This window comes from Camellia sinensis, chromosome 6 (assembly GCF_055761805.1).
Source record: "Camellia sinensis isolate YWXY chromosome 6, ASM5576180v1, whole genome shotgun sequence".
In the NCBI taxonomy this organism is placed as follows: domain Eukaryota; kingdom Viridiplantae; phylum Streptophyta; class Magnoliopsida; order Ericales; family Theaceae; genus Camellia; species Camellia sinensis.
Window position 1 is genome coordinate 195,666,080 of NC_138966.1, and position 24,432 is coordinate 195,690,511.

The 24,432-nt window shown below is 37.0% G+C and overlaps 1 protein-coding gene, 1 long non-coding RNA gene and 1 pseudogene across 2 annotated transcripts; all 3 read right to left on the minus strand.

Moving 5' to 3' along the window:
* Positions 1 to 835: 835 nt before the first annotated feature.
* Positions 836 to 1,300, minus strand: LOC145788739 (acyltransferase GLAUCE-like). Its single transcript, XM_082876885.1, has one exon. The coding sequence runs from the start codon at positions 1,298 to 1,300 to the stop codon at positions 836 to 838; it is 465 nt and encodes a 154-aa protein (XP_082733011.1).
* Positions 1,301 to 5,784: 4,484 nt separating this feature from the next.
* The window catches only part of LOC114262454 (acyltransferase GLAUCE-like), a 40,195-nt pseudogene continuing 21,547 nt past the window's right edge, over positions 5,785 to 24,432 (minus strand).
* LOC114256305 (uncharacterized) lies at positions 8,996 to 9,690 on the minus strand. Its single transcript, XR_014333770.1, has 3 exons — positions 9,618 to 9,690; positions 9,401 to 9,432; positions 8,996 to 9,269 (listed from the first exon to the last, which is right to left on the minus strand). It is a non-coding gene; the product is annotated as an uncharacterized LOC114256305 (long non-coding RNA).

The following is a 24,432-nucleotide window of genomic DNA, read 5'->3' on the forward strand; positions in this document are numbered from 1 at the left end:
TCATACAAAACCATCAAAAATTACAGCCATATTATTATTATTTGCTTAATGGTTATTTATTACACTTTTAGCCAATTACTTGCTTGAATATAGCTATAAGTTTGCATGAGCAAATTACGCTGATGATCCCTACATTTTATTCATTGTGTCATTGTGGTCCTTTTACTTTCAATTGGCTTAATTTTAACCCTTAATTTTAAATTTGGTGTCAATTTGGTCCAATTGATAATACTTTTAGTATTTTTGACAGAAAATAATCACTAAATTGGATTGAGATTAACTCATTGAGTTCAGTAAATTTATAATTTTATTCTAAAAAATATGACACACGTCACTTATATACATATTTTTCATAAAAAAAAAAAATACTAAGAGTTATAAACAATTAGACCAAATTGAAATAAAACTATAAATTCAGGATCAAAATCGAGCCAATTGAAATTACGATGACCAAAATGTCACAATAACCAAAATACAAGGACTATTAACCCAATTTGCATGATTATATGAGTAACAAAAATAATCTCTCTAATAACAAGTTAAAATATTACATTTATCCTGTTCTCCCATAGTAAAAGTCTCCTACACTAATTAGAGAGTTAGGCCTCGTTTGGGAACGCGCTATTTTAGTAACTTTTTTGATTTTTTGACTAAAATGTAAGGTAAAAAAAACTAGTATGTTTGGGATAACTTTTTGACTTTTTACGAAAAGATGTGCAAAAAATAGAGAGAAAATGAAATCTTTGACTTTTTGGTATAGCTTATATAGATTTTTTGACCTTTTTAATAATTTTTTAATTTTTGACTAAAATGTTAACTTTTAATATATCATAATTCAAAACACATGAAGCATGAATCTCTTTATCTTCTCTTTCTCAAGCCCCAACCACCCATTGATTCCTCCACCACCATTAGAGAGCAACAAAACAAACTCATCATTCCCACTCACAATAGGCCCACTATGAACAGGTTTCCCAAACCCAAAATCAAGCTCACCAAAGGGCAGTTTCCACCAAGCTGACACATAAAAATTCCCATTGCAGGTATTAGGAATACACCTATACACCTCCAACCAATCAATCACTGACCTAACATACTCATCTCTACTCACTCTCTCTATCCCCTCCCTTCTCAACACAAACTCTAATGGCCTCTCCACCAAATCACTCACTTTTGCAGTGGCAAAGCCTGCGATCACAGCATTCCCAACAAACCCATCTGGCAATGGTGGTGAAACCCTAGCCCTAATGTCCACTGCAAAGAGAATTGTTTGAATACCGTCTTTGTTCTTGCATTCCATATGTAGGCCACAATGGTTTCAAAGCTTGAGCACTTGGCCATTGCTTTTTGTTTGAGTGATGTGATTATTAAAGGAGTGAATCGGAAGGGTTTGTGATCATAAGCATAATTGTTTGAGAAAACTAGAAGAGATGGAGATGGGGATGATTGATTTTGGGAAGTGAATGAAGTGGGAAGAGAAGAGATGTTCTTTGGTAGTTTTATGTATTTTTTGTGTGTGAATTTGATTTGTGGTGGGTTTCTTGCCCCAATTGATGCTCTGTCATTGTGGATGATTTGGGTTTTTAGGGTTTCACATCTGCATATGGAGGCAAGGTTGTGAAATTTTTCATCAAGGATACCATGGTTTGTTGTGCATTTGGAATCCAGATGTTTTCCAACTTAATGCTTCCTGCTGTAATCACAGTTTCTTACTGCTGTCAGGTATGCTTGTTTCCAGCTTTCCTTGTGTCATTGTTAATGTATATGCTCCTAATGATGTGGCAAAAAGACAAGAGCTCTGGTTCAGTCTAGTGAAGTTTAAAACAAATTTCCCAGGGCTTTGGTGTATGGGAGGGGATTTTAATGAGATTAGGAATTTATCTGAGAGAGTTGGATGTTCCAGCAGAGATAGAGGAATGTGGGACTTCAACACCATGATAGAGCAAATGGGTCTAATGGACATGCCCATGCTTGGGAGGGAATTTACTTGGTGCAACTCTCAGGATAGGGCTAATTGGCGTAGAATTGACAGATTCCTAGTTCATCATGAATGGATCCAAAACTTTTCTCTTAAACTCTGGGGTCTTCCTAGATAAATGTCAGATCACTGCCCAATTATTTTGATGGAGGATGATAGAGATTGGGGTCCCTGACCATTTAGATTCCTCAATGCTTGGCTCTTACATCCTAAGTTCATACCTTTTGTGAAATAAAGCTGGTCCGAAATGGATGTAGAAAGATGGGCAAGTTATAAATGTATTATGAAATTCAAAGCTCTGAAACAGGTATTAAAACAATGGAATTTGGAGGTGTTTGGGAGGGTTGAACCTAAGTTAAAAAGCCTTGAGGAGGAAGCTCATGCCTTGGATTTGCTAGCTGAGGAAAGACAATTGCTCCCTACAGAATCTTGTAGAAGTAAGGAAATTAAGGGTGAAACTTGGAGATTGAACAAAATGTTAGAATGGATTTGGCTGCAGAAATCTAGACAAAACTGAGCTCTGAAAGGGGACAGAAATACAAGGTTTTTTCACATTATGACATGTAGCAGAAATAGTAGAAACATCTTTGGCTCACTGTTTGTGAATGGCTCTCGGATTGAGGAGCCTAGGGAGGTTCAGGCTGCAGTTTTTAATCACTTCTCCAGGCTCTTTTCTGAATCTTGGGGATCCAGACCTAAACTATCTGGCCCTTTTAAGAACATTGGTGGTGCACAAGCTATAGCCTTGTTAGAGGGTGAGTTCACTGAAGAGGAAATCAGGCGTGTCATCATGACTTGTAAGGGCAATAAAGCCCCTGGGCCTGACGGTTTTAACATGGCATTCTTTAAGAAATGTTGGAGCATTGTGAAGTCCGATGTAGTTAATTTCATGAGTGAGTTTCACCGTAATGCATGTTTTGTTGGAGGAATAAACAACTCATTCATTGTTTTGATTCCCAAATCGGATAGTCCCGCTTCTCTAAATGATTTTAGGCCAATTAGTTTGATTGGATCCCTCTACAAAATCCTTGTCAAGGTGTTATCTAAAAGATTGAAACTGGTTATGCCTAAGATCATTGGTGAGGTTCAGTCAGCATTTGTGGGTGGCCGGAATATACTTGATGGGGTTCTAATTACGAATGAGATTGTTGATAAGTGGAGAAAATCGAAAAAAAAAAGGCCTTATTCTCAAACTGGACTTCAAGAAAGCGTTTGATTCCATTAATTAGGATTTCTTGTTTTCCATGCTCTATAATTTTGGGTTTGGTGATAAATGGATCAAATGGATCAAAGCTTATGTGTCTTCTACGAGGATTTCAGTTCTGTTCAATGGTTCACCAACCTCTGAATTCCACCCACAAAGGGGTTTAAGGCAGGGTGATCCCTTGTCACCTTTCCTTTTCAATATTGTAGCTGAGGCCCTTAACATTTTGTTGTCTAAAGCAAAAGTGTTGGGTTTTTTAAAAGGAGCTCAAGTAGGACCATCTGGATTTTCTATATCCCATTTACAATTTGCGGACGACACTATCCTGTTTTGTGAAGCTACTTAGGAGGAAGTGATGAATATCAAAAAAAATTTAAGATGCTTTGAGATACTCTCGGGTTTAAAAATTATTATCGTAAGAGTGTTATCAGTGGTATTAGGGTGGACGAGGATATGTTGCATAGCTTTGCTAATAGACTCAATTGCCTGCACCATAAGTTACCCCTTAAGTACTTAGGGTTGCCCCTGGGTGCAAATCCAGGCCGGAAAAACACCTGGAAACCTGTCCTTGAGAAACTCAAGTTGAAACTAGCCTCATGGAAGAAGAGACTTCTCTCATTTGCCAGAAGGTTGACCTTAATAAAATTTGTTATGTCCAGTTTACCCACTTACTATCTCTCTCTGTTTCAAATACCTGCTGGAGTGGCTAAGGAGATAGAGAAATTGCAATCCTCCTTCCTCTAGGGTGGATCTGATTTAAGAAGAAATATGCATTTGGTCAAGTGGGATGTGGTCACATTAAATAAAAGGTTTGGTGGCTTGGGGGTGAGAAAAATTAATATTATGAATGTTTGCCTTCTACTAAAATGGTGGTAGCGCTTTGGGACTGAGGATCACTCTCTTTGGAAAGCAGTAATTTGCAATAAGTACAACTTAAGGAGTGGCAGCTGGGCTCCTAGTTTGGGTGGCAGTGGACCCAGAATCTGGTTTGATATTTTAACTTCTGTCTTATCAAACTCAGTGCTGCATAACTTTTATACTAATAACTCCACCATTGTGTTGGGGGATGGTAGGAGATCTTTATTCTGGTGGGATACTTGAGCAGGAAATGTTTGTCGTAAGGAGGCCTTCCCCAGGTTATTCACCTTATCCATTGATAAGATGGGTGTGGTTGATGCCTACTATCAGAGAAGAGTTGGCCCTGTTGATTGGAATGTTGGTTTTAGAAGAGCTTTATTGGCTTGGGAGGAAGAGAAGGTGTATAGGTTAAATGATTTTCTTAGAATTGTGCCTGTTTCATATAGTTCCCAACCAGACACACTATCTTGGTCTGCTGGTCCTTCAAGCTTCTTCACTGTGTCCTCAGCTTACAATTGGTGGAAATCTTCTCTTGGGCATGCTCTGAGCTATACTAATATAATATGGAATAATTGTGCCCCTCCCAAAGCCCAATTTTTTGGTTGGTTAGCTTGGCATGGCAAGGTCAAGACTGCCAGCTTTCTCTGCAGAATTGGGGTCCTGGATATAAATGTTAATCAAGATTGTATTTTCTGTCATAATGAAACTGAATCTGTGAATTATATCCTCCTGTTCTGCCCATTTGTTTAGCTGATTTGGTCAAACATTGTTCGGTGGTGTGGTCTCCAATGGGTTTTACCTGGCTCTGTGCCTGACTTACTGAACTGGTGGTCTGGCTGGAGGATGAAAAATCTGGAAAAGAAAATCTGGTTGGCTATCCCTCTTGCTATCCTCTGGTCCATTTGGAAACTCCGAAATAAATGTGTCTTTAATGGTGCTTAACCTAACCAGGAGGTGTTGTGTGATCTTGTTAAGGTGAGAATAACATTGTGGGTTAAGGCCTCAGCACCCTCTCTGGTGTTTTCTGTCAGCGACATTGCTTCAAACCTGCAACAGGTCTTATTCTGCCTCAGACATGGTGGCTGATCTGGTCTGTTAAGCTGGTGTGGCTGGACTGCTTTACTCTGGGCTGCTCTGTTGTGCTTGGCTGAGCTTTGTTTTGCTGTATTGGGTTTTGTGTTGGTATGTACTGCTGCAGTGGCTGATTTAGTCTGGTATTTTACATTGGTTTGCTTCAGTGGTTAATCTAGTCTGCTTCTGCTGTTGTATTTTGTTCTTCTTGATTGTTGTTGTTCTATCTGTTGGTTGCTGCTGATCTGGTCTGGTATTTTGGTTCTGGTTGATGTCTGTTTTGAGTCTGCTTTGTTGCACTTATGTTTGGGGGGGTGATTCTGCACTATGCTATGCTGATGGTCTATCTATTGATGTTCTATCTGTTGGTCTTGCAACAGCATCTGTAGTGCTACAGTGGGTGTTAGTTTGGTCTGGGGGGCTTTTGAATTGCCGCAGTATCTGTTGGTTTTGCAGCAGCATCTGTTGTGTTGCTGTGGGTGTTTGGCAGCTGCAGCTCTGCTGCTTTCTGTCTTTCTTTTCTGTTTGTTCGGTTGGTTACTCACTAACCTTAGGGGCGCTAGCAAATGATAGGATGAGTTTCTTTGTACCAACCTGGTTTGGATGATTGAGCCCATTGTGATGCTTTTGCGCTCGCCTTTCTTTATTGATGTATTTTATCTTGTACTTTGTACTATACTTTCATCAATAATGCTTCTTTGTTTTGCCGATCAAAAAAAAGAATACCATGGTTTATTGTCAACCCAAGAGCAAAACCACCACACTTGAACCTTGTCACCTATAAATAAATAAAATTTTAAATTAAAAAAAAAAATCACAAGGCCAAAATTGTCAAAATAGTGCCAAAATTAAGATATGTGTGCTTATGTTAGGTTGAGTTTTTCATGTTTTCGGAAACAAAATAATGAGAAGTTTGAAATCAAGATACCATATGAAAAATTGTTTTCAAATTTTAAAAAAATTAATTTTTTTCCCAAAAATTAAAAAGAAAATCATATGAAAAGGATGAGTGTTTTATTTTATTTTTTTACCAAAATGTATATATTTTAAAAAAAAAAAAAACAGAAAATAGATTTTGAAAAAGTCAACCATGGCTTGAAAATACTTTTTGAAAGAAATTTCTAAAACCAATTCACTTTTTAAAAAAAATTTACACGAAATATAAAAATGACAAAAATAATGCTTATTTTTAAAACTTTTCATTGTTTTACTTTTAAAAATACAAAAAAAAAAAAAATGAAAATACAAAGTAGTTTGTAAATTGTAATAGTTGTTATTACTGTCTTCTTGTTACTAAAAGTTTATGATCATCATCTTGGTATATATATATATTGATATTGAAATTTGATGTGAGAGAACAAGTTATTAGAGTTGCCTGAATTATGAATAGTGCAGTTTCATCCAAGCTTTTGTATATACCAGGCCTATGAATGAGATCAAGGAAAGTCGGATTCGGGTCAGAAAGATTTCCAAGATCCTTCTAACCAAGCCTTGATGTTGCATTAACAAAGAGGGCTCCACCATTGTTGCACGAATCTACTGGTTACATGGTTAAACCTCAGCCTACCAGCCATGAATTAGTAAGGAACCAAAAGCACTTCACCCACTGCTTTCTTCACTACCTGTAGTGAAAAGTTTTAAACTACACAGAAAATTTTCACGGAATGAAACTTAGGTCAAGTTTGGAAAGATTAAATAAGTCCACACTTTTTATCTTTTTATTTTTTTTAGATCACATCAATCAACATCTGCTCTCTATTTTTCTACACATCTTTTTATAAAAAATCAAAAAATATATTTATTTAGAACATCTCAAACAACCCCTTAATTGTAAACAATGCGGAACTCACATACGTCGGCCCCATCTTTGTAGGTCCCACACCTTTGGTCTTACATTTATTTCCCATTTTGTGAAAAACTTCGGCATTGTTTGTTTTGATTTTTAAAACATGATTTGAATGAAAAATTAGAAAAATTTATTTGATTAATTAGTTTTTAAAATACAGCTCAAAACTCAATTTTCGTCTCTTTTTTTTTATTATTAATAAGTTAATTATTTTTTTTCACTCCTCTCTCATTCTTTTACATTCTATACATCAATTAATTAAATCTTCTCTCACACCCATCTATTTAACTAAAAAAAAATAAAAAACTATAAATCATCCAAAAACTATTTTCAAAACTCTTAACTAAAAAAAAAATTCAACTTTAGTACTCTTTTTAGCACTCGTCTATAGCTCAAAACTCATTTCAAAAACTAAATCAAACGGAGCCTTCTATTTTCCTAACATAACTGTATAAGTAATAAGTTAACAATTTAGCATAATATCAAAGCAAGTAACAGGTCTATTTATGAATGAGAGTTTAGACACACGCCTGTGGCGTGTTGGTGATGTAGTCCATTTCAAATTGAATACTAAGTTCTTGTTTGGCAAGTGGTGATTTTAGTCAAAAAAATTAAAAAGTCATTAAAAAAATTAAAAGTCAACAACATATATCAAAAAGTCAAAAATTTCATTTTCTCTCTACTTTTTGCACATCTTTTCGTAAAAAACTAAAAAGTCATCTCAAATATACTAATTTTTTTACATCATATTTTAACTAAAAAGTAAAAAAGTTACTAAAAAAGCTAGTTCCCAAACGAGGCACTCTCATTTGCTTTAATAAAAATGAATTGATTATTTTGTCCCTTAATTTTAGTCTAATTTCTTAAGGAATATTATCTATTTAAATTGGTCCAATATGAAAATTTTAAGAGTAAGTTTGATATAATTAAAAGCGCAGTGATTGAGGGCCCGACGTTTTCGGGGCTCGAATGCCCCGAAATTCCGTTTAAGGTAAAAAAAAAAAAAAAAAAAAAGGAAAAAAGAAAGAAAAAAAAAACAGTTTCCAAAATTAGAAATTAGGGGCATTAGGGGCAAATTTTTTAGGGCCACCAATCATTTTTGTAATTAAAATTATACGGATCAAATTGAAAGAAAAAAAAGAAAAAAAAAAAGAACTATAAAGATTATAGGTATAATTTATCCTATAAATTTATTTAAATAATAAGTTCCAGGTTCCCATGAAGTCGAGGCGCTTTAGTCGTGTCCAAAAACAAATAGGTACCATTGGTGACTCACAAATCACTCTTATTAAAAAAAATTAAATTAGATTAAACAAGTTGGTGATAATAATTTAATACTACCACTACAAGAATTAACACTTTTGGCAACAAAAAAATTGGTCGCTAAAAGTCAATTTTTGGTCGGCAAAAGTTATCCGCGACCAATATTTTTGGTCGCTACTTTGGTCGCCAATTGAGGGTCGGCAAAAGTAATTCGCGACCAAAATTGTGGTTGGTCGGCAAAAGTTGGATTTCGCGACTAAATTTTTGGTCGCTAAATATTTAATTACCGCGACTAATTTATTTTGTCGCCAAAACACTTTGGTCGCGAAAAGTGATATTTTCCCGACCAAAAAGTTTGGTCACCAATTATCACATTCAACGACCAAAAATTTTGGTCGCCAATCGTGACATTCCGCGACCAAAAAATTTGGTCGCCAATCGTGACATTCCGCGACCAAAAAGTTTTGGTCGCCAATCGTGACATTCCGCGACCAAAAAGTTCGGTCGTCAATTGTGACATTCCACGACCAAAAAAGGTTTTGGTCGCCATTTGTTACTTTTCGCGACCAAAACTTTTGGTCGGCAAAAGTGAGTTTCCACGACCAAGAACTGTTTTGGTCGGCAATAGATGTATTTTTTGCGACCAAAACTCTTGGTCGGCAATTGTCATTTTTTGCGAAAAAAAATAATTTATTTGTCGCGACTAATAAATTGCTCGCCAAAGCAGGAAAACAATACACCTGTAATTCCTAATAATTCATTCAATCCATAATAAACCTATAATTTTAAAGCATCCTTCAAATTAACTGAATCATTAACATTCGACACAATACATAATTCATTAACATTCGACACAATACAACTATTTTAAGTTTTCATTCACAAGTCACATCCATCTAGCATAACAAATTGAAACAATACATAATTCAGATTTACAGCATCAGGAAAATTGCTTAATCCACTAAGTTGCCTTGATAGCCAATCAAAAAATCCTTGCGCCCTTCCGTGCCACGCTTCGCATCCATCAAAGCAGTAGTGATGTAAGGCACCTAATAAAGAAACAGAATTGGAAAATTTATCAGAGAAGCATGATAGTGGCAGCAACACTGGATTGCAAACCCGTATCTTTGCAAAAATCAATTAAATCCTATAAACATGTACATCGTATTGAGACAACTACCTGGCATAATAAAACTGTACCTATTGCTGTACCTGCAAGTTTCAGTACACGATGATTAATAAGCTAACAACCATAACAAATACAGGCATAGTTAACTATCAAAGCTCCATTGATTCAGTTCACTTTTATATATGATTTTTTAATAAAGTTGGTAAAGTTTATTTTAACGAATAATACCACAGATTAATTAAAACATGAATGATTCTGATGGTCTTACCTTTAGATTAAACTTTGGGTTATAGATGAGCAGCTTGAGCAGACATTCAATCAGCACTGATGATCAAGGCCCCTATGTAACAACCCTCATACTGTTTACCGATTAATGACTGATTGATTGCCGATAACCATTGATTACCGTTAAACTGAATTGATTATGACTGATAATTGGACTGATTAAAAGTACTGAACTGACTGACTGAAATTGGAAACCGAATTGATTGAGTATATGTTAGTTAAATTGCATTCTATCTGTTTGACTGTATGATTATCTGTTCATGCTTATATGTTTAGACTGCTAATTGAAGGCCCTATCGGCGGCCGAATCCGGAATTGATTAATGTTTTATGACCGTCACAATTAATGTGATTTTATGGTGTATTTACCTGAAAACTGATTAGGTATGATTAAATTAGATTAAATTAAGCTAATTAAAGAGTTGGACTTAATTACCATTTTGCCACCCTTAGTGGCCCACTCAATATAACATATTTGAGCCTCAATATACACTTAGGCAACATTTTGCTCAGCCATTTTCTTGCTCTAAGCCGACCAAGAGAGGAAAGAGTAAGAGAACTTGGAATTCATCTTGAAGAATTGCTTGGATTGAAGTGTAGATTTCACATTTGAGCCCCTAAACCTTGAATACAAGGTAGGAAACTCACCTTCTTATTGTTGCCATTGAGCTAGTTCTTGCATGAGTCATGCTTCATTGTAGAACTAAGTCATATTTTGGTTCATTGTTGTTGATTTGAAGCTCATTTCATGCATGCATGTTTGTATTGTAGATGTTTGAGTTGTTTTCATGGCAAAAGGTTACATGCATGTTCATAATCATGTTTAAGTCCATGATTTCACCATGTTTTGAAAAGAATTGGCTCCTGAGAGCATCAAATTGAAGCTTCAAAATGATTTGAATTCATGCATGTTTGCATGTTCATATTGTTCTTGAAATTGGGTTTGAATTAACCACCCTTGGGCCTTGATTTCTCAAAATTGAGCTTTGAATCATGTTATTCCATGTGTTTATAAGAGTTTTCCAGAAAATGAGCCCAAGAGGATCGGTTTTGATGCATCTAAACTTGAGTTTGAGCTTGGAGGTGCAATCTGGGTTTTCCAGATTTCGCACTTCCGCTCGAGCGGGGGGAAGTTCCGCTCGAGCGTGGAATTCGAGCATCCAGCATCTCTCTGCACTGTTTTACAGTCCGCTCGAGCGGAGGATCGGGCGCTCGAGCGGAGTCATGTCTCAAGCTCGAGCGGGTGTCGAGCGAAGATTTCACCCATCTAGTACTTTTACAGTACGCTCGAGCGGGAAAGTTTACGCTCGAGCGTGTACCTTTATTGCATGACCGCTCGAGCGGGGAAACCTGCGCTCGAGCGGGAATCTGTTTTTCTGAAAATGCTTTTTAGTGTGCCTCCTTGCATCCTCATCCCATCCTAGGCATTCTTAGGCCTAGTTTAAGACATCTTATTGAGGATATAGAGGTAGAACACACCGAGGCATTAGGGATTAAGTTGTTATATTTCCCAACTGCGTAGCTTAGTGTGTTCAATCTGTTAACTGTGTAGGGTTGGCGACTAGGGAGACACGCTCTAGCTTACTGTAGCCCGAACTCTGTGAGTAACAATTGTGTAAAGATATGTTCAAAATGATTATCTTCTGAATACTGAACTGAACTGTTTACTGAACTGATACTGTTTACTGAATGAATGTATGTCCTATATTCTGAACTGTATTGTGGCATCCTTAGCACCTACTGTTTACTGTTACTGTTACAGAGATCTCTGTCGGTTCCCTCGTGGAACCACTACTGTTTACTGACTGATGGCCATCATTACTGTTCGGTCTTTAAGACTTACTGTTTACTACTATGCTAATGGATGTACCACATATGACTGAATAACTGTTCTGACTGAAAGACTGAAGTATTGTTTAATGAACTGATTTCATTACTGTAAGGACATTTCATTCATAACCTCTTTACGCATTATGTTATTCACTAGGTTTTAGCTCACTGTTTATATATATATGTAGGTGCTCAGCCACCAGACCGGAGCTAGGAGCGTGGGTTAGACTCCAGTTTTGTCAAGCCAGCCTATGTGCCTCACTGCGAGGTTCCGAGCCTATCGTGTTAAGGCTTAGGGGTGTTTTACAATTCCCCCTTCTGTACCGTCTACTGTTCTGTATAGACTGAATGTTTACCGTACTGCTATCTGTAGACACCCCATTTTGACCAGCCCTAAGACTTGGGCGCTTTCTTTTGATTACTCAATGATGAAAACAGGAATATGCTATCTCACAAAATTCTCAGTAAAAAGATGGAATATAAACTTTAATCCTAGTCTTACACCTGTTTTTGCCAAATTATTTTAGACTCCTTTTCCATTTTCTTTCCCTTTATTATGTATTATATATATATATATATATATTATGTTATATTATTATATAATATTTTATTAAATTTATTCAGTACCCTGGTTTCACCCACGCACCATACTTTTGTATATATATAATATTATATTATATAAGGGTATTATTCCTTCTTTGAAAAAAAAAAATTCACTACACTCCCATCGTGCGTCTTTTTGTTTTCTGTGCCTTTAGACCCGCTTTGGTCAAATTATGTTGCATATTTGGCCTACTAAAATATATTTTATTAGTCCACGTATTTTAATTTTACGTATTTGTGTGTTTTTATATATTTTTCTGGGTATTTGTACATGTATTTATGCTAATAATCTCTTTTATATATTATTATATTGTAAAGTGCATAGTAATTTTACTGTGCATTTCACAGTAAAATCACTGTGCATCTTTTGAAATCAACTCCTACCACCGTTTCTTCTTTTGTCCTTTTCTGACAATTATTTTCTATAAAAGGGGGAAGATCAGAGAAAGAAAAAAGAATTTTTTGGCAGGGGAGAAATCAGGAGAGTCAAAAAAATTGGGAGAGAGAATAAAAAAAATGGGGATTGGTGCGAGGGAATATTGAGAGAAAAAGAATCAGAAAGAAGGAACTGTTAAAGTTGTAATTCCAAATTTTAACTGAGAATTGAGAACACATTCCACAGACTTGAGGGTAATCAAAAGAAAGTTTGTGAATCAGAAAATTCATCATGTCCCCGAAAGGTGAGTTTTTGCAAACTTTCATTTAATTTCAAAATGTGATATAATTTGTTTAAGTACTTTATTTATTGTTTTTCATAATATTTTTTTTTCGCTTTAAATGGTCGGTTGAACCACCTAATTTTACTACTTTATCTGCTGTAATTTACGGTTGTATATAAACTGCTGTAATTTACATAAAATGTTGTAGTTTACTATTTATAAATTGTTGTAATTTTATCGCTTTAAATGGTCGGTTGAACCACCTAATTTTATTACTTTATCTGCTGTAATTTACGGTTGTATATAAACTGTTGTAATTTACATAAAATGTTGTAGTTTACTATTTATAAATTGTTGTAATTTTATCACTTTAAATGGTTGGTCGAACCACCTAATTTGTTAAAAGATGTGACCCCGCCAAATGAATAGTGATCGGTGGTGAATAGTAACCTCCGACGGTAAATAGTAACTTCCGGCGGTGAATAGTAACCCCGACGATGAATAGTACCTCCGGCGATGAATAGTACCTCCGACGATGAATAGTAACAACGGATGAAAAAATGCCTGGTAAGATGAATAACGATCAAGAAAGGTGAATAGTAATTGTCGTGATGAATAGTAACTTCCGGCAGTGAATAGTATCTCGGGATGAATAGTGCTCCCGCAAAAATAAGTTTTCCCGAACAGAACGGAGCAGTCTTCCTACGTCAAGCAAAATATTTTCCGGCGCACATAAAGTTTCTTTATTTTATTTTATTTTATTTTTGAGAGTTTGTGAGGTTTTTTATTTTGTTGTAATATTCCTTTCTCTCTCTCTTATCTGGTTTGTAATAATTTATTCAGAGCGTTGTAATAATTCCCCGCCCCGCTTCTTTCTATCCCGTTCTTTTACTTGCTTTCTTTATTTGTACATAAACATCATATTTATTTTTCATCATAGTTATGCTTCGCATCCATGTTTCATGCATCTTGATTCGGCTAAGTTTGCATTTGTGGATTTAATCAATTCCTATGTGACTATGTGCGCTACCTCATGTTCTTGAGATGATTCACATATCATATTTTAGAGGCTGAATCTTTAGTTGCATCTCATGAGTGAATTGCATTAGGATTTTGTATATAAGATCATGCATGTTTTACTAACTTTGTTTTGTAGCTTGTTCGCGGGTCGTCAAACATGTAAGTTTTTATGCTTTAGCATCCCGTTTGTGTATGTTTTTCTTACTATGTTTAAGCATCCTACCATGTGGCTATTTGCTTATATGATATAATTGTATGAATGCCAGTGGATGGAGGTTGTGTCACTTAATTTGGAATGATATTGATTTTCATGTTTGTAAACTCAATTTATTTGAGTTATACATTTTCAAAACTCTTTCAAAACTACATGAAATCAAGTTGTTCCAAAATGGGTGACATAGTCTATACTTGTATGCTTCACATAGTAAATTTTAGGATTTATTAACTAATCAGAACATGAACATATAAATAAAATAAAATTCATATCATGGTTAGTAAAGGCCGATCTTTGATCGGGTGGGCGGGGGTGCTCATTATTGACCTTCCCCTCTCATACCTAAGGTTCCGAGCCAAGCATCCTTGGTAACGACGAACAGTGGCCTTGGCACGAGTCATGGGTTTCCTAATTTTCCCAAAATAAATATTAGGTGGCGACTCTGAGATCTGATGACGCAGTCCATTTTTGACAAAATTGTAATAAAATGGATTTTCAATAAAAGTTGCCAAATCTGGACTCTCATCTATGTTTCACATTGCACTCGTGAGAATAGATCAAAGAGATCTCGGGGGTCCGAACTGTTTAACGCGCGCGGGTACCCCCCGGGCATGTTACAGTTTCTGGCGACTCTGCTGGGGATTTTATGAAACCTTGACTCGAACTCCATGATATGACCTTTATTTTCAATTATATGTTCATTGCATTGCATTCATTGGTGCACTTCAAGTCCTTGTGTTGCCCAGATACTAGTGGGAGCACATGTAAGCTTTTTGTGACACTACACCTATTTTTACGATACTTTAGAGGCCTTGTGTTGTAACCTTTTGAGATTTGTCAAAAGGGTAGCTTTGCTATGTAGCCCTGCTATCTAGCTTTGCTATCTAAGGTTCTCAGACTCCGAAGAGAGGCTATTTGACTCTTCTGATTTCCTGGGATCTTTATTGGTTATGACCTGAAGGACTCTTTGGTAACGTCACCTTGGCTTCAACCCGTAAAGTAGAGCCAACCTTGTACATATGGTGAGCTATAGTACCTTTCAAATTAGGACAGGATGCTTTCCCGTTTCTAGGATGTATGATACCGCTTGTGTGAATAGTGAAACCCTAGATCATTCCAAGCTAGGACAGGATAACCCTACCCTCTTTAGGGGTGTTTGTTCTCTTTCTTCCTTTATGTGCAATGTATTGGATCTATACATGGGTTCTCAAATTCAAATGAGTGGTTCAAGATGTTCAGTTTAGCATCATTACTTCCAAAACAAAAAAAGAAAAAAAAAAAAAAACAAAAACAAAAACATAAAATCAAAAAAACAAAATAAAAATAAAAAAATAAAAAAACTCCAATATCCCACAAAGTCGACCATTGTAAATAAATAGAACTTGTGGGGTATCCGACCATCTCTGTGATTGGGGAGTGACCACCTGTTGATTGCATGAGCTTTATTTTGAATGCTGTGGCTGGCCCACACTTTGACTAGCAATTTATTTTGAATGTTGTGGCTGGCCCACACTTTGACTAAGCAAAATTGAGAATGGTTTTATTCTGAGTTCTGAATTGAGTATTGAGTCTAAGTTTGACTCCACCAAGTTTGTAGAGTTAGAGTCAGGCTCGAGTCAGCCTAATGAGTCAGAGTCTGTTGATTTCGATAGTGCTAACCTAGACATTTCTGTCATGTCTAGGTTCTCTTTGTCATTTTCTTTTGAGTATGTTGTCAAAAGTCTGTTGCCATTGTTGAGTCATAGTCTCTTTTCAATAAACAGAAAAACAAAAAAACAAAATGCCATAGAGTCTGCCTACTTCTCTGTGCCTTAATTCATTGCATTGACCAAAGTTTTTCAAAACTTTTTCCAAAACTCTGATGAAAACAAAGAGGAAGAATTTCCTCGGGATTTGCAAATTTTGATCAACTGAGAAGAAGAGAGGTGTGCTAAGCCTTTGATGAATAAAATCATTTTTGTTAATGTGGGTACTGAGAATGATCCTAGCTTGGTCCAAATTGGTTCTATCTTGTCTTCGTAAGAGTACGAGTGATTAGTCACTTTGTGAAAAGATTTCAAAAAACTGTTTTTGCGTGGTCCTACAAAGACATGCCTGGAATTGATTATACAATCCCTCTTGACTCGAGGTCCGACCTCCTTAGCTCCTTAGCTTTCAAACCTGAATTCGAAGTATTCAATGATCATTCAAAGTGTAAGGCTTGCGTAGCCGAATTGGAAATATCCCTTGAATTAGGGGCCATGATGTGATTCAAATGGAGGCAGCCCTTCAACTAGGGGCAAGAAGGTCGAATGTGATTCAGATTTGAAACAGCCCTTGATCTAGGGGCAAAAGTATGAGGCTTGCATAGCCGAAATGGAGGTAGCCCTTGAACTAGGGGCAATAAGATACCATCCTTGAGAGGCTCGCTGGGCCGAAAACCCGAAAGGGCGACCTAGGCAAAAGTTAGAGCACAAAAAAAAAAAAAAATAATAATAATAATAATAATAAATAAATAAAAAAAGAAGGAAAAATAAAAAGAAAAATGAAAACCTCGCAAGGTTGAAAACCCGAAAGGGCGGCTTTGGCAAAAGTTAGAGCGTAAAATGAGAGTGTCAATACCCGAGTGAACCTTAGCCAAAACTATGTAGGGCCTGTGATTCAGATTGGAAACAGCCCTTGAACCAGGGGCAAGAAGGTCGGATGTGATTTAAGATTTGAAGCAGTCCTTGAACTAGGGACAAAAGGTTGGATGTGATCAAAGAGTTAAAACTGAATCGTTTCCCAATGAAGACCACCCATAAAGGCAAAACCCAGAATTTGAGAGAATGAATTTTATTGTTGAAGGACAGTCGAGTTCCTATCCATTACACTAGGGGCAAATTCAGACCCAATTAGCCTAGTCCCTACATCATCATATCTACTGGTCAAGTGTAGCAGTCATTGGCCTAGAGATTTCACACCCAATCAACATGGACAAGCTAAAATAAAAGTACCATCCTTGAGAGGCTCGTTGGGTTGAAAACCTGGAAGGACGACCCAGGCAAAATTTAGAGCAGAAAAAAAAATCAAAAAAAAAACAAAAATAATGAAAAACAAAAAAAAGAAATGAACAAAATGAAAAAAAATAGAAAAATGAAAAAATGAAAAGCTCGCAAGGTTGAAAACCCGAAAGGGCGGCTTTGGCAAAAGTTAGAGCACAAAAGGAGAGTGTCAATACCCGAGTGACCCTTAGCCGGAACTACGATGGCCTGATTCCTATCTTGAGGATACGTAGGTAGCTTCATCTTGAAGTTCGGCCCTAATAATTTTTCAACTCATTCATCTCGTCCATGTTTGCTTGGTGTGTCTTTAGTCGACTTGGTTGTCCTATCCGTGTTTGATTGGTGTATCTTCATTCTGCTCAGTTCAATTGGTTTGATTTAACTTGGTTCAGTTCGGTTCGATTCGATTTGGCGGTTCGGTTCAGTCTGGTCCAGTTTTGCTCGACTTCATTCGGTTCGGATTGGCATGGTTCGGTTGGCTTGGTTCAGATATCACCTTTGATTATCTGGTTTGGGACTATGCACCCTAATGGTTGATTCCATGTTAGTTGAGTAGTGGCCATTTGCAAAAATAGATTTTGATTAATTTGAATGAAGCTGACTAATTTTTCTCAAAAATTGTTCCATTTTTGCAAAACTTAGACCGTTCTTTGGATTTGAAAAGGGAAAATTTTCAGTGCTCACAGTTTAGCTTACATGATTTCAAACAGAAAATGGAATAAGTATGCTAATCTAACTGTCATGTTGATCAAAACATTTTTATGAAAAAAAAAAAAAAAAAATTCAAGGTAATGAATTAGGGGCATAGTCGAGTTAGAAATTCTGTCTTCTCCACCACTCGAGTCAACTCCTCGGTGTATGTGAGTGTGTATTCATACCAATCAGTGTATATAAGTGTGTATTCATACCAGTTAGTGTATTCATACCAATCAGGGTATTCATACCAGTCAGTGTATATAAGTGTGTTCTTTTCATACCAGTCAGTATATTTATACCAGTCGGTGTATTCATACCAGTCCGTGTATATAAGTGTGTTTGAATTTTTTTTTTGCTTCGCTCTTCTTTCGTTAAGTCATTCTTTGATTCAGGTCAGTATAGAATCAATGTTCAATTCAGAGTTCAAAATTCGATTACTCTCAAATTCAATCAAACAAAAATGTTTTCAAGTTCAAAGAGATATGCTAGTCACGCCATCGATGTGCAAAAACTAAACTGATTTTATTGTAGTCAGGGAAGGACATCCCCGATCACAGAGACACAAAACAAAACAAAAAAAAAAACAAAAACAAAACACAAAAAAAAAAAAAAAAAAAAAAAAAAAAAAAGAGAGAGTAGCATTTTCTCAGTTTTTCGGCAGTAGCTCGGAAGCGAAGATTACAACCAGCTTCATTTGCACACAGTTTCGTTGCCTGACTTTACCATCAGCTGCCTCGCTTCATCTTTACTTCTTCGAAGCTCTTGAAGACTCTGCCTCGGCCTTGGCAGAGCTTCCGAAGGAGATTATCCCTCGCTGGCCGTCAAAGGTAGTCCCATGACGAGTTGCGACGGTCACCTGTCGTTTCAACTCCTTGATTTGTTTCTTCAAGCCACTAACTTCCCCTCGAGAATCTTTGTACATATGTTGAAGTAAAGAAAGTTGTGCATTCAATCGATGTACTTCATACGTCCTGTTCTGCAGTCGACGGGACAAGTTGGAGACCGCTGTCACGGTCTCCACACATGACCTCAGTGTATATGAGTTTGCTTCGATGTTAGACTGTGCCGCCATGATTTGTTCAACTGACATCGCTGGAAAGTTGAAAACAGGGGAAGGAGGAGGAGCTCGTGGTTGAGGTTCAGGAGAGTCAGAATCGGTCATCTCTATCGTGGACTCGTTCAGGTCTGGAAAAAGAGTGAGAGAACCGTGTGAAGAAGCCATGGCAAAGAAGAGTAATGTAAAAGAAAGAGGTTGCAGAGTGGTGACAGAGAAAGTTTGCAGGCTTTTGCTCTGCCTCTCTCTTTCGCAGGCCTCAACTTAAGAAGAGGATGAAGCCAAAGAAGAAGACAAAGAGGGAGGAAGGCTGAGATAATCATTGACAATCGGGGCACGATTGGATAGCCTGTCGGTCAGGCGCCGCGATTATTGAAATCGCGCGCCAGACACAACGCTCGAAGAAGATGACGGAAGAGAGAGTGAGACAAAAACAGAGAGAGAGGCGGGAGAATTGTATATTTATACATATATGTATATATATTGTATATCTATGTATTATATATATTTGTTTGAACGTTTTGGTTACAAGAGTGGCTTGGGTTCAGTGGTTTGGCTCAGTGATTGAAGGCTGGAAGGTTGAGCCCGAGGTCAGGGGTTCGAACCCTACAATACAAATGTTTCTTTTGTTTTGTTTTGGTCTTATGTATATATATGTCTCGTATACCTATATATATATATATTTGTTTGAATATTTTGTCACAAGAGTGACATGGCTCAGTGGTCGAGGACTCGAAGGCCAAACTTGAGATCAGAGGGTCGAACCCCCGTGCCTATGCATTTTGCATTTTTCCTTTCTTTTTTTTTTTGCGTGTTTTGCGTACGTGCGTTGACGCCAGCAAACGGAATATGCCTTCTCAGTAACGGTATCTTTCCGTTGATGGCTACAAACAGAATATTCCCCGAATCTATGTATGTATACCGTACATGCATGTCTGTGTATATTGCTGTATTTGTATGTATTTTGTCTGTACATAGTATATGTGTACGGTATTTGGTTCGAGCATACAAATCCTTCTTTCATTCTGTGCATCTAACGCATAATAAAGCACCTATCGCAAAATTTCGATTCCATCGCACTGTCTTGTGCAATTTTTAATCGCGCTATCTTGCGCATCACACCATCTTGTGCACTCCCTAGGTCTAGGAGACCTTAAATCCTCTGAAGGTGCAATTCCTTTGGTGTTTGTCGTGCCCGAACGACTTCAATGGTCTAAGAATGGTCTAGGAGACCTTAAATCCTCTAAAGGTGCAATTCCTTTGGTGTTTGTCGTGCCCGAACGACTTCAGATGGTCTGGTATAGCCACCTGCCTGTGATTGCAATGAGTTCCTAGGAGACCAACTGCGACGGTGGAAACTAGAGTTCGAATGGCGATGCCTAGAACGCAAAAGGTTTGGAATTTCCGAGACTAAAGTCTGGTTTAAATACCCAGGGGTGTATCCCCGGCTTGAAATCTGTATGGCAGCCCCATAGGTTGAGGTAGCGTGTATGCGCCTCAATTCTGGATATTGAACCAAACTAGTCTGTCACCCCGTTGGAGAATAGGGAAAGTTGTGAATATGATCACGAAGAAAAGCAGTATCGGTGGCTTCTACATGTAGAGGTTACCCCTTGTCATTCTACCATACCTTCTTCCACTTGCGTGAGACGCGTTTGGATTTCGAATCCACCTTTACTCCTTTCACGTGAAATGTGATGTTTACATGGTTAAAACCTTCCCTCTCTCTGTATAAAATACGTTGAGATACGCCTGTTGGTTACACCATTGTCATTTTTCACTTGGTTAAAACCTTCCCCCTCTCCGTATAAAATACGGTTAGGTACGCCTGTTGGTTACACCATTATCATTCTCGTAACCTTCCCTCTCTTCGTATAAAATACGTTGAGATACGCCTGTTGGTTACACCATTGTCATTTTCACTGGTTAAAACCTTCCCCCTCTCCGTATAAAATACGGTTAGGTACGCCTGTTGGTTACACCATTGTCATTCTCATTGGTTAAAACCTTCCCCCTCTCCGTATAAAATACGGTTAGGTACGCCTGTTGGTTACACCATTGTCATTCTCATTGGTTAAAACCTTCCCCCTCTCCGTATAAAATACGGTTAGGTACGCCTGTTGGTTACACCATTGTTGTTCTTCTTGGTTAAAACCTTCCCCCTCTCCGTATAAAATACGGTTAGGTACGCCTGTTGGTTACACCATTGTCATTCTACTTGGTTAAAACCTTCCCCCTCTCCGTATAAAATACGGTTAGGTATGCTTGTTGGTTACACCATTGTCATTTTCTCTGGTTAAAACCTTCCATCTCTCCGTATAAAATACGTTGAGATACGCCTGTTGGTTACACCATTGTCATTTTCTACTTGGTTAAAACCTTCCCCCTCTCCGTATAAAATACGGTTAGGTATGCTTGTTGGTTACACCATTGTCATTTTCTCTGGTTAAAACCTTCCCTCTCTCCGTATAAAATACGTTGAGATACGCCTGTTGGTTACACCATTGTCATTTTCTCTGGTTAAAACCTTCCCTCTCTTCGTATAAAATACGTTGAGATACGCCTGTTGGTTACACCATTGTCATTCTACTTGGTTAAAACCTTCCCCCTCTCCGTATAAAATACGGTTAGGTATGCCTGTTGGTTACACCATTGTCATTCTCGTTGGTTAAAACCTTCCCTCTCTTCGTATAAAATACGTTGAGATACGCCTGTTGGTTACACCATTATCATTTTCTTTGGTTAAAACCTTCCCTCTCTCCGTATAAAATACGTTGAGATACGCCTGTTGGTTACACCATTGTTGTTCTACTTGGTTAAAACCTTCCCCCTCTCCGTATAAAATACGGTTAGGTACGCCTGTTGGTTACACCGTTGCCATTTTCTACTTGGTTAAAACCTTCCCCCTCTCCGTATAAAATACGGTTAGGTACGCCTGTTGGTTACACCATTGTCATTTTCTCTGGTTAAAACCTTCCCTCTCTCCGTATAAAATACGGTGAGATACGCCAGCTGGTTACACCATTGTCATTTTCTCTGGTTAAAACCTTCCCTCTCTTCGTATAAAATACGTTGAGATACGCCTGTTGGTTACACCATTGTCATTTTCTCTGGTTAAAACCTTCCCTCTCTTCGTATAAAATACGTTGAGATACGCCTGTTGGTTACACCATTGTCATTTTCTACTTGGTTAATACCTTCTTCCTCTCCGTATGAGATTGTTGGTTATACTGCCATTCCTCCTATCGCGTGAAACGCGTTGGGATTACAAGTTTACTCGGTTAAAAACATCAAGTGCGTCTGGTGTTTACACCATCTTTCCTCCTTTCGCGTGAGACGCGTTAGGCTGTTGGTTCACTCAGTTAAAATTATGTTGTGACACATTTGTATGTGATCTTGTGGCACATTTAATGCAATGCACCCCCTGTTATGTTTCATATCATTTGCACGAAGCTTGCCTTTTCATTGTTGTCATCTTCATATCTTTATCATCACTCCATGGCATTGTATTGCATTGCATAATCATGAATTTTCAAACAACTGGCTTCGCGAAGCGTGTAAGTCCAACCTTCAAACTGCATTTTGAGCATGTCACTTGCATTCTGCCCCTGAACTACGCTGGTTTGATTCCTTGCAAAAGGATACGTAGGCAACCTTCGGGTTCAACCACTTGCATTGCATCTTGTTTGCTTGCCCAAGTCTTACGGCCTTGTCAAAAGGGTCGTCTTTGGGCTTTGACATTCACTCACGTCATGAAATGACTTTGAGCTCTGTCAAAGAGGGGCAACTGTAGACACCCCATTTTGACCAGCCCTAAGACTTGGGCGCTTTCTTTTGATTACTCAATGATGAAAACAGGAATATGCTATCTCACAAAATTCTCAGTAAAAAGATGGAATATAAACTTTAATCCTAGTCTTACACCTGTTTTTGCCAAATTATTTTAGACTCCTTTTCCATTTTCTTTCCCTTTATTATGTATTATATATATATATATATATATATTATGTTATATTATTATATAATATTTTATTAAATTTATTCAGTACCCTGGTTTCACCCACGCACCATACTTTTGTATATATATAATATTATATTATATAAGGGTATTATTCCTTCTTTGAAAAAAAAAAATTCACTACACTCCCATCGTGCGTCTTTTTGTTTTCTGTGCCTTTAGACCCGCTTTGGTCAAATTATGTTGCATATTTGGCCTACTAAAATATATTTTATTAGTCCACGTATTTTAATTTTACGTATTTGTGTGTTTTTATATATTTTTCTGGGTATTTGTACATGTATTTATGCTAATAATCTCTTTTATATATTATTATATTGTAAAGTGCATAGTAATTTTACTGTGCATTTCACAGTAAAATCACTGTGCATCTTTTGAAATCAACTCCTACCACCGTTTCTTCTTTTGTCCTTTTCTGACAATTATTTTCTATAAAAGGGGGAAGATCAGAGAAAGAAAAAAGAATTTTTTGGCAGGGGAGAAATCAGGAGAGTCAAAAAAATTGGGAGAGAGAATAAAAAAAATGGGGATTGGTGCGAGGGAATATTGAGAGAAAAAGAATCAGAAAGAAGGAACTGTTAAAGTTGTAATTCCAAATTTTAACTGAGAATTGAGAACACATTCCACAGACTTGAGGGTAATCAAAAGAAAGTTTGTGAATCAGAAAATTCATCATGTCCCCGAAAGGTGAGTTTTTGCAAACTTTCATTTAATTTCAAAATGTGATATAATTTGTTTAAGTACTTTATTTATTGTTTTTCATAATATTTTTTTTCGCTTTAAATGGTCGGTTGAACCACCTAATTTTACTACTTTATCTGCTGTAATTTACGGTTGTATATAAACTGCTGTAATTTACATAAAATGTTGTAGTTTACTATTTATAAATTGTTGTAATTTTATCGCTTTAAATGGTCGGTTGAACCACCTAATTTTATTACTTTATCTGCTGTAATTTACGGTTGTATATAAACTGTTGTAATTTACATAAAATGTTGTAGTTTACTATTTATAAATTGTTGTAATTTTATCACTTTAAATGGTTGGTCGAACCACCTAATTTGTTAAAAGATGTGACCCCGCCAAATGAATAGTGATCGGTGGTGAATAGTAACCTCCGACGGTAAATAGTAACTTCCGGCGGTGAATAGTAACCCCGACGATGAATAGTACCTCCGGCGATGAATAGTACCTCCGACGATGAATAGTAACAGCGGATGAAAAAATGCCTGGTAAGATGAATAACGATCAAGAAAGGTGAATAGTAATTGTCGTGATGAATAGTAACTTCCGGCAGTGAATAGTATCTCGGGATGAATAGTGCTCCCGCAAAAATAAGTTTTCCCGAACAGAACGGAGCAGTCTTCCTACGTCAAGCAAAATATTTTCCGGCGCACATAAAGTTTCTTTATTTTATTTTATTTTATTTTTGAGAGTTTGTGAGGTTTTTTATTTTGTTGTAATATTCCTTTCTCTCTCTCTTATCTGGTTTGTAATAATTTATTCAGAGCGTTGTAATAATTCCCCGCCCCGCTTCTTTCTATCCCGTTCTTTTACTTGCTTTCTTTATTTGTACATAAACATCATATTTATTTTTCATCATAGTTATGCTTCGCATCCATGTTTCATGCATCTTGATTCGGCTAAGTTTGCATTTGTGGATTTAATCAATTCCTATGTGA

Bases quoted from the DNA above. Each gene is read 5' to 3' on its own strand.
- LOC145788739 (XM_082876885.1), bottom strand. From the start codon at position 1,300: ATGGAATGCAAGAACAAAGACGGTATTCAAACAATTCTCTTTGCAGTG.